Source organism: Mustelus asterias, chromosome 30 (genome assembly GCF_964213995.1).
Source record: "Mustelus asterias chromosome 30, sMusAst1.hap1.1, whole genome shotgun sequence".
NCBI classification, from domain to species: Eukaryota; Metazoa; Chordata; class Chondrichthyes; order Carcharhiniformes; family Triakidae; genus Mustelus; species Mustelus asterias.
Window position 1 is genome coordinate 14,921,333 of NC_135830.1, and position 12,497 is coordinate 14,933,829.

Consider the following 12,497-nt stretch of genomic DNA (forward strand, 5'->3'; position numbering starts at 1 on the left):
AGCTAGCTGCTATATTAGTTATTTTCATTTTCATCATAGAAATCATAGAAACCCCACAGTGCAGAAGGAGGCCATTCGGCCCATCGAGTCTGCACTGACCACAATCCCACCCAGGCCCTACCCCCACATATTTACCCACTAATCCCTCCAACCTACGCATCCCAGGATTCTAAGGGGCAATTTTTAACCTGGCCAATCAAGCTAACCTGCACATCTTTGGACTGTGGGAGGAAACTGGAGCACCCGGAGGAAACTCACGCAGACACGAGGAGAATGTGCAAACTCCACACAGACAGTGACCCGAGCCGGGAATCGAACCCGGGACCCTGGAGCTGTGAAGCAGCAGTGCTAACTACTGCACCATTTTATACCTTGGTGCTTTGGCTTCAGTCGTAATTGAATCACAAAACATGATTTTTTTTAATGCAATAACATACATCAATGGTGGCTATCTTACCCAGCATTCACAGTGAATCAGAATATGATCCAGCCGCTCAATAGACTTTGCGCATGCGCAGTGGATGTTGCTGCCGCAGTAGCAGCAGGGCGGTTATATCGGCTCCGGGTTTCCAGGGAAACGGCTTACTCTGGAGGGTAATGGAGGCGGCGGGGTGGGTGGAGAGGCTTCATAAGCACCCAGTGGAGACAGGAAAACCAGAATAATAACTGTTCAGTGCCGCGTTCCTACCATTCGGGGCCGCGACCGCAGATGCCTGATTTGGAGGCCCCGAGTTGACGGAGGCCATCTTTCTCGGGGCGATGGGCAATAGTGCGCATGCGCGCTGCTCCCTGTCAGCAGGAGGAGAGAATGTTGTGAATTTCTATCCTGGACTGACAGGGATGGACTTTGGAAACTCCTTTTACAGGGAGTTAGAAGGGGAGGATTTACACACAGAAAACTCAACCCAAGGGAAATATTTCTCGCTTAATTTCTATTCTTGACTGACAGTGATGATCTTTTTTTACAGGAAATTTGACGACAAAATTTGAAGGGAAACTCAAACCAGACATCAGACCAAAACCTGCCAGAGTCACTCCATTCATCAGAACCTGATTGTAAGTGTGTCCGTAGAAAAAGATTCAAACATCTGTGTGACTGGAAATAGGAAACAATAATGTCATGGAAGGATTTGCAAAAAAAGATGCAATGTTTTAAATTGAGTTGTTTAACCGGGAGCCTGTGTGGGTCAGTGTTTTAAAGTTTATTTATTAGTATCACAAGTAGGCTTAGCCTACATTAACACTGCAAGTTGCTGTAAAATTCCCCTAGTTGTCACACTCCAGCACTTGTTCGGGTCAATGCACCTAACCAGCAAGCCTTTCTGACTGTGGGAGGAAACCCATGCAGACATGGGGAGAACGTGCAGACTCCACACACACAGTCACCCAAGCCATGAATTGAACCCACTGTGAGGCAGCAATGCTAACCACTGCAGCCCCATGGTGAGGACATGGTGATAGGTGAGTGTGTGGGACTTGATGCAGAGGACAGGGGTTTATATACACCAAAGTTTTTCATGGGTTAAATGAGGGACGCTGACAGTCAAGTCTAAAGAAAATAAAGGAATGAATGAAAGTCCTAGAAACCTCAGCTGAGACAGGGATTTAGCGAAACTCAAGTTGGTAATGAATAGATGAGGCTGTCCGGTCAAGTCAAGAGGGAATGCATGAAATTTTCAGAAACAATACTAATATTCTGATGCAGCGAATGGTAATGACCTGAAACTCTATGTTCTAAAAAACTCAATCAAATTTGTGAGACATGATTTTCCACTCACAAAGCCATGCTGTCCCTAATCAGTCCTTGCGTCTCTAAATGCCTGTAGATCCTGTCTCTCAAAATACCTTCGAGCAACTTAGCCACTACAGATGTGAGGCTCACCCACTGGCCTGTAGTTCCCAGGCTTTTCCCTGCAGCCCTTCTTAAACAAAGGCACAACATTTGCCACCCTACAATCTTCAGGCACCTCACCTGTGACTATCGATGATTCAAATATCTCTGCTAGGGGACCCACAATTTCCACCCTAGCATCCCATAATGTCCTGGGATACACTTCATCAGGTCCCAGGGATTTATCTCCCTTGATGCACTTTACGACTTCCAGCACCTCCTTCTCTGGTTACATGTGCACTCCTCAAGACATCACTATTCATTTACCCAAGTTCCCTAACATCCATGCTTTTCTCAACAACGGATTTCTCAAAGGATTGTGAATGAAGCCCAGTCCATTGCGCAAACCTGCCTCCCATCCATTGACTCTGTGTACACATCCGGCTGCCTCGGAAAAGCAGCCAGCATAATCAACCCGCACACCCCGGACATTCACACTTCCACCTTTTTCCATTGGGGAAATGAAACAGAAGTCTGAGCTCACGTACCAACCAACTCAAGAACAGCTTCTTCCCTGTTGCCGTCAGACTTTTGAATGGACCTACCTCGCACTAAGTTGATCTTTCTGTCCACCTGAGCTATGACTATAACACTACATCCTGCACCCTCTCCTTTCCTTCTCTATGAACTGTATGCTTTGTCTTGATAGTGTGCAAGAAACAATTCTTTTCACTGTATACTAATACATGTGACAATAATAAATCAAATCAAGTGCATCCTTGGATCTTGTGGGAACTTGGGGATGAAATTGCAGACGCCCTTGCAGAGGTATTTGCTTCATCCCTTTCCACTGGCAAAGTTCTGGAAGACTAGAGTGTGGCTAATGTTGTTCCATTGTTGAAGAAGGGCAGCAAAGAGAAGCCTGGTAATTACAGGCCGATGAGCCTGACAACAGTGGTGGGTAAGTTACTGGAGAGGATTCTGGCCAACCTTTGGATAGTCAAGATCCGGTTAGGGATAGTTGTCAGAGATCCTGGGTGCCAGCAACTTTAGGCATTCTTAGTCGACTTGAGTACAAACAGCACTGGACACCACGCACAATCCAATGTGGGGCCTTTAATGACTTGTGCACAAGGAGAAACCCTGTGCAGCTGTCCCGCAAGTGGTTCTGATGTTACAGAAAAATAACTTGGCAATAATAGTCAATTACAGCAAATCAGAAACCAGGAATGTTTCTAATCCTTCATTGACGGACATATTTGCCAATTAAATCCTCGCTTCTCACCCTTTCGCATTCAATGAAAAATTGACTTCTGCTAATCTTTTATTTGCATAGCATATCCCCATATCTCGCCTTTGGTATTTGTTATGGAGAAATCTGGCCTTGCTCACCCTCTGGTGAAGGCCAAAAAGCAGAATGTTCTGGGGCCTACGTAGGTGAAGATTAGCCTGTTCATGCTGAAATAGCAGACACTGACTCCTTTGAAGGTCTGCAAGCCGATAAACATTTTCACTCACTGTTAAAGAGAAGGCAGGAAACTTTAATCTGAGCATTTCCACATAGTCAGCACTGCTTCGTGCATGTGTTAGAGTGGGCCAAGGCTGAGGCAGCTGTCCTATATATATTTATAGAGAGAGAATAGACTAACATCTCAAGTCTGGATGACCCTTTGTTAGAGCTCTGATGAAGGGTCATCCAGACTTTAAATGTTGGCTCCATTCTCTCTCCACAGATGCTGTCAGACCTACTGACATTTTCCAGCATTTTCTGTTTTTGTTTCAGATTCCAGCATCCGCAACATTTTGCTTTTATCTGTATTTATATATCCAAATGTGCTATGTTAACAAAATGGGCAGTTACTAACCAAAACATAAAGCATCATGTGATTTAGCTGACTTGACCATATTCCTATAGTTATTCAGTCATTAAAGACACAGTCATGGAGCATTAAACTTGCCTCGCAGGGCCCCTTGTATCAACACACAGGCAGCTGCTTTGTGAGACTGCGAGCAGCACAGACAAGTCAGAGATAAGAGTGTCTTGAGAAGAGAGATTCATTGTGAAGGCTCAGGAATGGTTGATAAGATGTAGGAATTCTATGATTCTAATGAACATTCTTTCCTCTCTCATTCCCCAAAAGCTGTAAATCTCCATCCCACACACTCTCCCTCCATTCTCACTCTGCTGTATCTAATATTCACCCTCCCAATTCTCCTGAAGGTGCTGATTGAGGCTGATTGACAGATCCATGCTCACTGCTTCCTGTCCACCACACACAAATCATAAGAAACAGGAGCTGCAGTTGGCCATTCAGCCCATCGAACTGCCTCAACCATTCATTGAGAATTGGCTGATCTACCGCAGCATCATTTCCCACGCTATCCCCCAGATAGAGAGAGAAAAGAGCCAATGTTTTGAGTCTGGAGAGAGGAAAGAATGTTCCATAGAAACTAGAATTGTCTGTTCTGAATTTCTATCCTGCACTGACACTGATGACCTCTGTAAACTTGTTTTACAGGATACTGAAAGAGGAATCACAGGCCGAAATCTCAAACGCCACATCTAGATCTGACAGAGTCATATTCCTTGGGACCTGAACATCATCGGCCTTTGAATCGAGGAGAAATGGTTGTCCGGTCTGATGACTTGAAAAGATTTCAAACATCAGTGTGACTGGAAAAGAGCCAACACATTGCTACACTGGAGTGAGTGTGTTCCAGTGCACTGAGCTTGAACCAGTTACACAGCCTGAATAAATATCACACCATTCACAGTGGGGGGGAGGGGTGGGGGGACTGTTCTGTGTGTGGACGAGTCTTCAGCTGAAGAGAGAGGCAAGGACACCTGCACCATGGAGAAACCATGGAAATGTGGGGACTGTGGGAAGAGATACAAATACCCATCTGAGCTGGAAGCTCATTGGCGCAGCCACACGGGGGAGAGGCCATTTACTTGCTCTCAGTGTGGGAAGGGATTCAGTCAACCATCCCACCTGCAGACACACCAGCGAATTCACACTGGGGAGGGGCCCTTCACCTGCTCTCAGTGTGGGAAGGGATTCACTCAGTTATCCAGCCTGCAGAGACACCAGCGAGTTCATACTGGGGAGAGACCGTTCACCTGCTCTCAGTGTGAGACGGGATTCACTCGGTTATCCAACCTGCAGAGACACCAGCGAGTTCACACTGGGGAGAGGCCATTCACCTGCCCTCAGTGTGGGAAGGGATTCACTGATTTATCCACCCTGCAGACACACCAGCGAGTTCACACTGGGGAGAGGCCGTTCACCTGCTGTCAGTGTGGGAAGGGATTCACTCGGTCATCCAGCCTGCGGATACACCAGCGAGTTCATACTGGGGAGAGACCGTTCACCTGCTCTCAGTGTGGGAAAGGATTCATTGATTTATCCACCCTGCGGAGACACCAGCGAGTTCACACTGGGGAGAGGCCATTCACCTGCTCTCAGTGTGGGGAGGGATTCACTCGGTTATCCACCCTGCAGACACACCAGCGAGTTCACACTGGGGAGAGACCGTTCACCTGCTCTCAGTGTGGGAAGGGATTCATTGATTTATCCGCCCTGCGGAGACACCAGCGAGTTCACACTGGGGAGAGACCGTTCACCTGCTCTCAGTGTGGGAACGGGTTCCATCAATTATCTGACCTGCAGCGACACCAGCGCATTCACACTGGGGAGAGGCCATTCACCTGCTCTCAGTGTGGGAAGGGGTTCAGTCAGTTATCCAGCCTGCGGAGACACCAGCGCATTCACACTGGGGAGAGGTCATTCACCTGCTCTTAGTGTGGGAATGGATTCACTCAGTTGTCCAGCCTGCAGAGACACCAGCGAGTTCACACTGGGGAGAGGCCATTCACCTGCTCTGAGTGTGGGAAGGGATTCAGTGTTTCATCCCACCTGCTGAGACACCAACAAGTTCACGAGTGATTCCAGGGGTTGGATTCTGCTGTTATTGTTTCTGCTCTCAATTACATCCAGGACTGCATTTTGTTCATTCTCACAGTTGGTCAATGGGGAGGGTCGGAGGGTTTCTTTCTGCTGGACTGACCAGTCTCACAACTTGGCCTCCAGTAGGCTGATGCTCTTTGAGTCTTGTTGCGAATACCTTGTTTTAAATTTCACAAAGATCACAGAGTGACAGAGTGTGAGGAAGTTCAGAGATATTTAGTCAGCATTTCTGTTTGAAACCCCCCAAATGTCCATCCAATTTCCTTTGTAATTGTTTATTGTCTCCACTTCCTCCACCCTCGTAGGCAGCGGGTTCCAGGTCATTACCATTCGCTGCATCAGAATATTCTTCCTCACATCCCCTCCTACATGTCTGACCCGAAACTTTATATCTGTGACCCCCTCTCCTTCTCCCATCAGCTAATGGGAACAGTTTTTCTTTGTCCACCTTATCGAAACCTGTCAGAATCTTGTCCTTTGCTCCAAGGGGAACAACCCCAGCCTGACATCGACAATAAAGAACAAACTAACAGAATATGTTAATACCTGAAATCAATTAGGAATGTTTAATTTCTGTTTTAAAGATATTGTGAATATATTGTCCTGGATAATAAAGGAATTGGAATAACTCACCTTGGGTGTGGTTGAATGGAATATATCAATCTGGTATCCACCTACAGTCTAGGGAAAGTCTGGAATGTGTAGCTGGAAATCTTTCCCTAATATCACTGCGGATGTACTTACACAATGTGGAGGTGCCGGCGTTGGACTGGGATAAGCATCATAAGAAGTCTCACAACATCAAGTTAAAGTCCAACAGGTTTATTTGGTAGCAAACGCCACTAGCTTTCGGAGCGCTGCTCCTTCGTCAGGTGAGTGGGAGTTCTGTTCACAAAACAGGATTTTTTATGATCAGAACTCCCACTCACCTGACGAAGGAGCAGCGCTCCGAAAGCTAGTGGCGTTTGCTACCAAATAAACCTGTTGGACTTTAACTTGGTGTTGTGAGACTTCTTACAGTGTACTTATGCCTCAGGCATTGCAGCAGTTCAAGAAGGCAGTGTTGGGGTTGACCATGGCCGAGGCAGCTGCATACAGCCACATATTCTGTTATAATTGAAGGACTGCAGATTGAATGTGAGGCATTACGGGACTGGACTATCTTGACCACATTCCTGTGACTGCTCAGTTTCTGCAATCATGAACCATTAAAGCTGCTTAGCAGGGTCCTGACAGAGGACCTGGTGAGAATATTTACTCAGAATGAGTTCGAATTAAACTTATTCCAGGACCGGCTGGTGTTCAGCGGCTGAGATTCCTGAATCTGTGAAGAGGAGGTCTGACCAATCAACAAACAGTGGGAGATAGTTGGTTAAGAAGTTAAAAAGCGTTCTCAGGCATTGTTTAAATTATTATATCCCAAATTTGTGATAAGAACTGTGAGGGACTTGTGATCCAATATTCAGTGAAGTGCCAGCATACTCCAAGTAGCACTGGACTGAAACGCAGACGTCTGAGAGTGGATTCTAATGGTTGCAATCCGACCCAAGCATGGCCAGTGAAAAATCAGAGCTTGAGTGGGGACCGGACAGGTCTCTTACCTGCCATTTGGAACTAAGAACAAGAAACTTATTGATAAAATTATTAGAGAATAGAGCCAACGTTTCGAGTCTGGAAGACATTTCATAACAGTTCTTATGAAGGGTCATCCATATTTGAAACATTGGCTCTATTCTCTCTCCACAGATCTGTCAGACCTGCTGACATTTTCCAGCATTTTCTGTTGTTGTTTCAGATTCCAGCATCCGCAGTATTTAACTTTTATGATAAAATGATTAGTTCTGATTGGAATCCCCACGACCCTCCCGCAAAACAGTGGGAGTGGTGGCAAAAGGGGAAAAAGGATAAGGATGATAAAGTCTGGCTTCTGACTCTCAAGCCCATGTAGAATCAACAAAATGAGTGAACCAGTTTGTAAAGAACAGAAGTTGTCCATCCCTAACAAAAACTGATCAAATTAAAGTAAATAGGTTCTGGAATATAACAAAAAAATTAAGAGCTGAAGTTTACAATCGAGTTTGTTTTGATTTTTATACTTGTGTAAAGTGGTATTATTGTGGGCCAATTTTTTTCTGCTCACTCCCCATCCCTTCAGGTTCTGTAGAAAAGTTAACCCTTTCAGCAGACAGTTCATTTCTTTTCAAATCATCTGAAAACTCATGTCTATTTTAGTTTATAATTGAAGATTTATGGGAATTGGCTAAGGTGGGCTTTTGACATTTTTAAAGTATAAAAAAGTGGTCTTGAGAAGCCAATTTGGTAGAGAGAGGTGGAGGGAGATATGTTTACGGAGAGGTGTTGAGAGCCGTTGGTTTTACAAGTTATCCATGTTTTTGGAGCGGTCACTTCATGTCCTGGTCTGAGAGGGATGGAGAGACATCTGTTCAATTGTTAAAGTTAAGCTTTCTCTATTAACTGTTAATCGATACTTTACCTTTTATCGTTCTGACTTGTTACATTTTTAATGGTTAATTAACTTTCTGAATTCACCATTTAAAGTGTTCTTTCTTGCCATATGGTTAAGACACTGGAACCTGGTGTGATTTACAATTGGGGAGGTTATTGTAAACAAGAAAACCCCCATAAATCTTAGTACAAATAAATTAAACTTCTTACAAATGGAATGCTATCCATTATTACGAGAGAAATTGAACATAGAAGTAAAGATGTTCTGCTTCAGTTATGCAGGTCGTTGCTGAAACTGCATCTTGAAAACTGGGTGCAGCTTTGTCTCCTATTCAAGAAATGATACAAATGCATTGAAAGTGGTTCAGAGGAGGTTTAATGGATTGCTTCCCAATTCTTGACCCTCGCAGGATAAATTTTGTCCGATTTTCCTTGTCTTCAGCTCTGACAAAGATTCATCCTGACTCAAAATGTTGTCTCTATTCTCTCTTTACAGATGCTGTCAGACTTGCTGAGATTGTCCAGCATTTTCTGTTTTTGTTTCAGATTCCAGCAACAGCAGAATTTTGCCTTTGTACCAATTCTTGTTGGATAAGAGATTCAAAAGTATCGGGTGTAGAACGAGAATGTGGAATGCAAGACAAATAGATCAGCCATAATCCAAATAAGTCGTGGAGCAGACTCAAAGGGCCGAATGGCCTAGTTCTGCTCCTATATTCAATGTTGGTCACAAATTCCTGACAATTGTGAAACAAGGCTGGAAGATTCGCCTTGCTTTTGTTATTGGGAAAATGCCCTGGGGAACCATCACTGTGAAAGACAGTTCTGGGATTAAAGGTTGCCAGTCTGGAAAAGGAAAACTGTAGAAATAAACCCTCGGGGAGTGAAGAATCACTTTGGACTGGTTTTGAATAATTGGGTGTCCAAGACAGAGTAAAATATAACCGTTGAGTGGGATATTTGATTGTGTTCAGAGTAAAAGGATAAATTCAATTTGACAGTTTGAGGACTATGTTCCCTACAAAAAGTGTTTAATCATTGTTGCTTCCAGTTTGTTCGACTAAAAGTCAGAAAAATTTAAGTTTTGTCATGTGATTCTTTAATTTGTTCACTGGATTTAGAATTCAGTTTTTCAAAATTATTGATCGTCACAGAAATCCAAGCAGTTCATTTAAAGCCACAAGTTTCAACTTCCCATTTGCGCCTGCTGCTCCTTTCTGTCTCTCTATTGCTCGTGTCAATGACAGCCAGGTGACGGAGCTGAGGGCTGAATTTAGCTGAGAATAACGGGGCCTGCGCCCCAGTTGGGAAACTGCCTTGGGCGTCGCACTAATAGAGAGACTGGGAAGGTGCTGGAGGACTGAGTGGGAAATGGGCCTCCAACCAATTGTTATATCGGTCACTCAGAGCTAAAGAGAAACCCATCTCTTTAAATACATACAGGGAAGAGGCTGCACTGAAATCTGTCCCTTTTAACCTGCACAAAAGCAGGAGGCTGAGATTCACAGGCTGCAGGTGGAGACCATTCAGCCCAGCATGCCCCTGCTATCTCATAGAAACATAGAAAAACTACAGCACAAAACAGGCCCTTCGGCCCCACAAATTGTGCCGAACATATCCCTACCTTTTAGGCCGACCTATAACCCTCCATCCTATTAAGTCCCATGTACTCATCAAGGAGTCTCTTAAAAGACCCCATTGAGTTTGCCTCCACCACCATTGACGGCAGCCGATTCCACTCGCCCACCACCCTCTGTGTGAAAAACTTCCCCCTAACATTTCCCCTATACCTACCCCCAGCACCTTAAAGCTGTGTCCTATCGTAGCAGACATTTCCACCCTGGGAAAAAGCCTGTGAAAGTCCACCCGATCTATGCCTCTCAACATCTTATATACCTCTATTAGGTCTCCTCCCATCCTACGTCTCTCCAAGGAGAAAAGACCGAGCTCCCTCAGCCTATCCTCATAAGGTATGCCACTCAATTCAGGCAACATCCTTGTAAATCTCCTCTGCACCCTTTCAATCTTTTCCACATCCTTCCTGTAATGAGGCGACCAGAACTGAGCACAGTACTCCAAGTGGGGTCTGACGAGGGTCTTATATAGCTGCATCATTATCCCCGGACTCCTAAACTCAATCTCTCGATTGATAAAGGCCAGCACACCATACGCCTTCTTAACCTTGGCCTCCTCCACCTGCGGGGCCGATTTTAGTGTCCTATGGACCTGGACCCCAAGGTCCTTCTGATCCTCTACAGTACGAAGAGTCTTTCCCTTTATATTGTACTCCTTCATCCCATTTGACCTGCCAAAATGGACCACTACGCATTTATCTGTGTTGAAGTCCATCTGCCACTTCTCCACCCAATCTTGCATCCTATCTATGTCCCTCTGTAACTTCTGACATCCCTCCAGACTATCCACAACCCCACCAACCTTCGTGTCGTCGGCAAACTTACCAACCCATCCCTCCGCTTCCTCATCCAGGTCATTTATGAAAATGACAAACAGCAAGGGTCCCAGAACAGATCCCTGGGTCACACCACTGGTGATTGACCTCCATTTAGAAAAAGACCCATCCATACCCACTCTCTGCCTCCTTTGGGCAAGCCAGTTCTGGATCCACAGGGCAGCAGCCCCTTGGATCCCATGCCCTCTCACTTTTTCTAGAAGTCTTGCATGGGGGACCTTATCGAACGCCTTGCTAAAATCCATATAAACCACATCTACCGCTTTCCCTTCGTCAATGTATTTAGTCACGTTTTCGAAGAACTCCACCAGGCTCGTAAGGCACGATCTGCCTTTGACAAAGCCATGCTGAGTCTTCTTGAGCATACTAAACCTCTCTAAATGCTCATAAATCTTGTCCCTCAGGATTGTCTCCATCAGCTTACCAACCACTGAGGTTAGACTCACCGGTCGGTAATTTCCTGGGCTATCCCTATCTCTTTGAAAGTACTCTCTGATTCATCCAACTGCTCTGTTCTTTCGCCACAGCCCTGCAAATTCTTCCCTTTCAAGTCTTTACCCTTTGGAAAGATTCTATTGAATCTGCTTTCAGGCAGATCAGAACAACTCGCTGTGTCAAAAAAAATAAAATCCCATCTCCCCCTCTGGCTCCTTTGCCAATTACCTTGGAGGGACTCAAATTCTGTTAAAGAGCCTGCCAACCCCTCTCACCCACTTTCCCTAAAGTGCATCAATCTCATCAGGAAAAGTCCAGAACAACCAAACACCTTTACTGATGAAAGTTTATTAATGAAACAGAACTTGGTTAAAAACAAACAGAAAATGACTTGAGGATCAAAGACAACCAGAGTAAAAGAATGTTCACAATGTTCTGGACCCAAATGGTTTCTCTTTAATTCATCTGTAGCCTGTTCCCTGCCCTCTTTGTGGAACACCTCCGCTCAGCCCACAAGCATGACCCTGACCTTCCGCTTGCTTACCATTAGAATTCATCACCTTGCTCTCACGCTCACATTTCTGTCCTCGGCCTGCTGCAATGTTCCGGAGAAGCCCAATACAAGCTGGACGAACAACCCCATATCTTCCGATGAGGCACTTTACAGCCTTCTGGACTCAACATTGAATTCAACAACTTCACATCCTGAACTCTCTCCTCCATTTTGATTTGTTTTTTGCCGAGTGCCGTTGTTTAAGAAGGGTAGCAGGGATAACCCAGGAAATTATAGGCCGGTGAGCTTGACGTCCGTGGTAGGGAAGTTGTTGGAGAGGATTCTTAGAGACAGGATGTATGTGCATTTAGAACGAAACAATCTCATTAGTGACAGACAGCATGGTTTTGTAAGAGGGAGGTCGTGCCTTACAAATTTGGTGGAGTTTTTTGAGGAAGTGACAAAAACGGTTGATGAAGGAAGGGCCGTGGATGTCGTCTATATGGATTTCAGTAAGGCATTTGACAAAGTCCCACATGGCAGGTTGGTTAAGAAGGTTAAGGCTCATGGGATACAAGGAGAAGTGGCTAGATGGGTGGAGAACTGGCTTGGCCATAGGAGACAGAGGGTAGTGGTCGAAGGGTCTTTTTCTGGCTGGAGGTCTGTGACCAGTGGTATTCCGCAGGGCTCTGTACTGGGACCTCTGCTATTTGTGATATATATAAATGATTTGGAAGAAGGTGTAACTGGTGTAATCAGCAAGTTTGCGGATGACACGAAGATGGCTGGAATTGCGGATAGCGAAGAGCATTGTTGGGCAATACAGCAGGATAT

The 12,497-nt window shown here is 45.2% G+C and overlaps 2 protein-coding genes across 2 annotated transcripts in view; both read left to right on the forward strand.

Moving 5' to 3' along the window:
- Nucleotides 1-12,497, forward strand: part of LOC144480817 (uncharacterized) — a 1,107,688-nt gene that overhangs the window by 1,072,656 nt on the left and 22,535 nt on the right. The window lies entirely within an intron of this gene.
- Nucleotides 511-6,426, forward strand: LOC144480789 (uncharacterized). Its single transcript, XM_078200388.1, has 3 exons — nucleotides 511-594; nucleotides 969-1,056; nucleotides 4,351-6,426. Exon 3 carries the CDS (start codon nucleotides 4,684-4,686, stop codon nucleotides 5,632-5,634), a length of 951 nt encoding a protein of 316 aa, XP_078056514.1. The 5' UTR covers nucleotides 511-594; nucleotides 969-1,056; nucleotides 4,351-4,683; the 3' UTR covers nucleotides 5,635-6,426.

What these genes read in the sequence shown, in the direction of transcription:
- LOC144480789 (XM_078200388.1), top strand. Translation starts at nt 4,684, where the DNA reads ATGGAGAAACCATGGAAATGTGGGGACTGTGGGAAGAGATACAAATAC.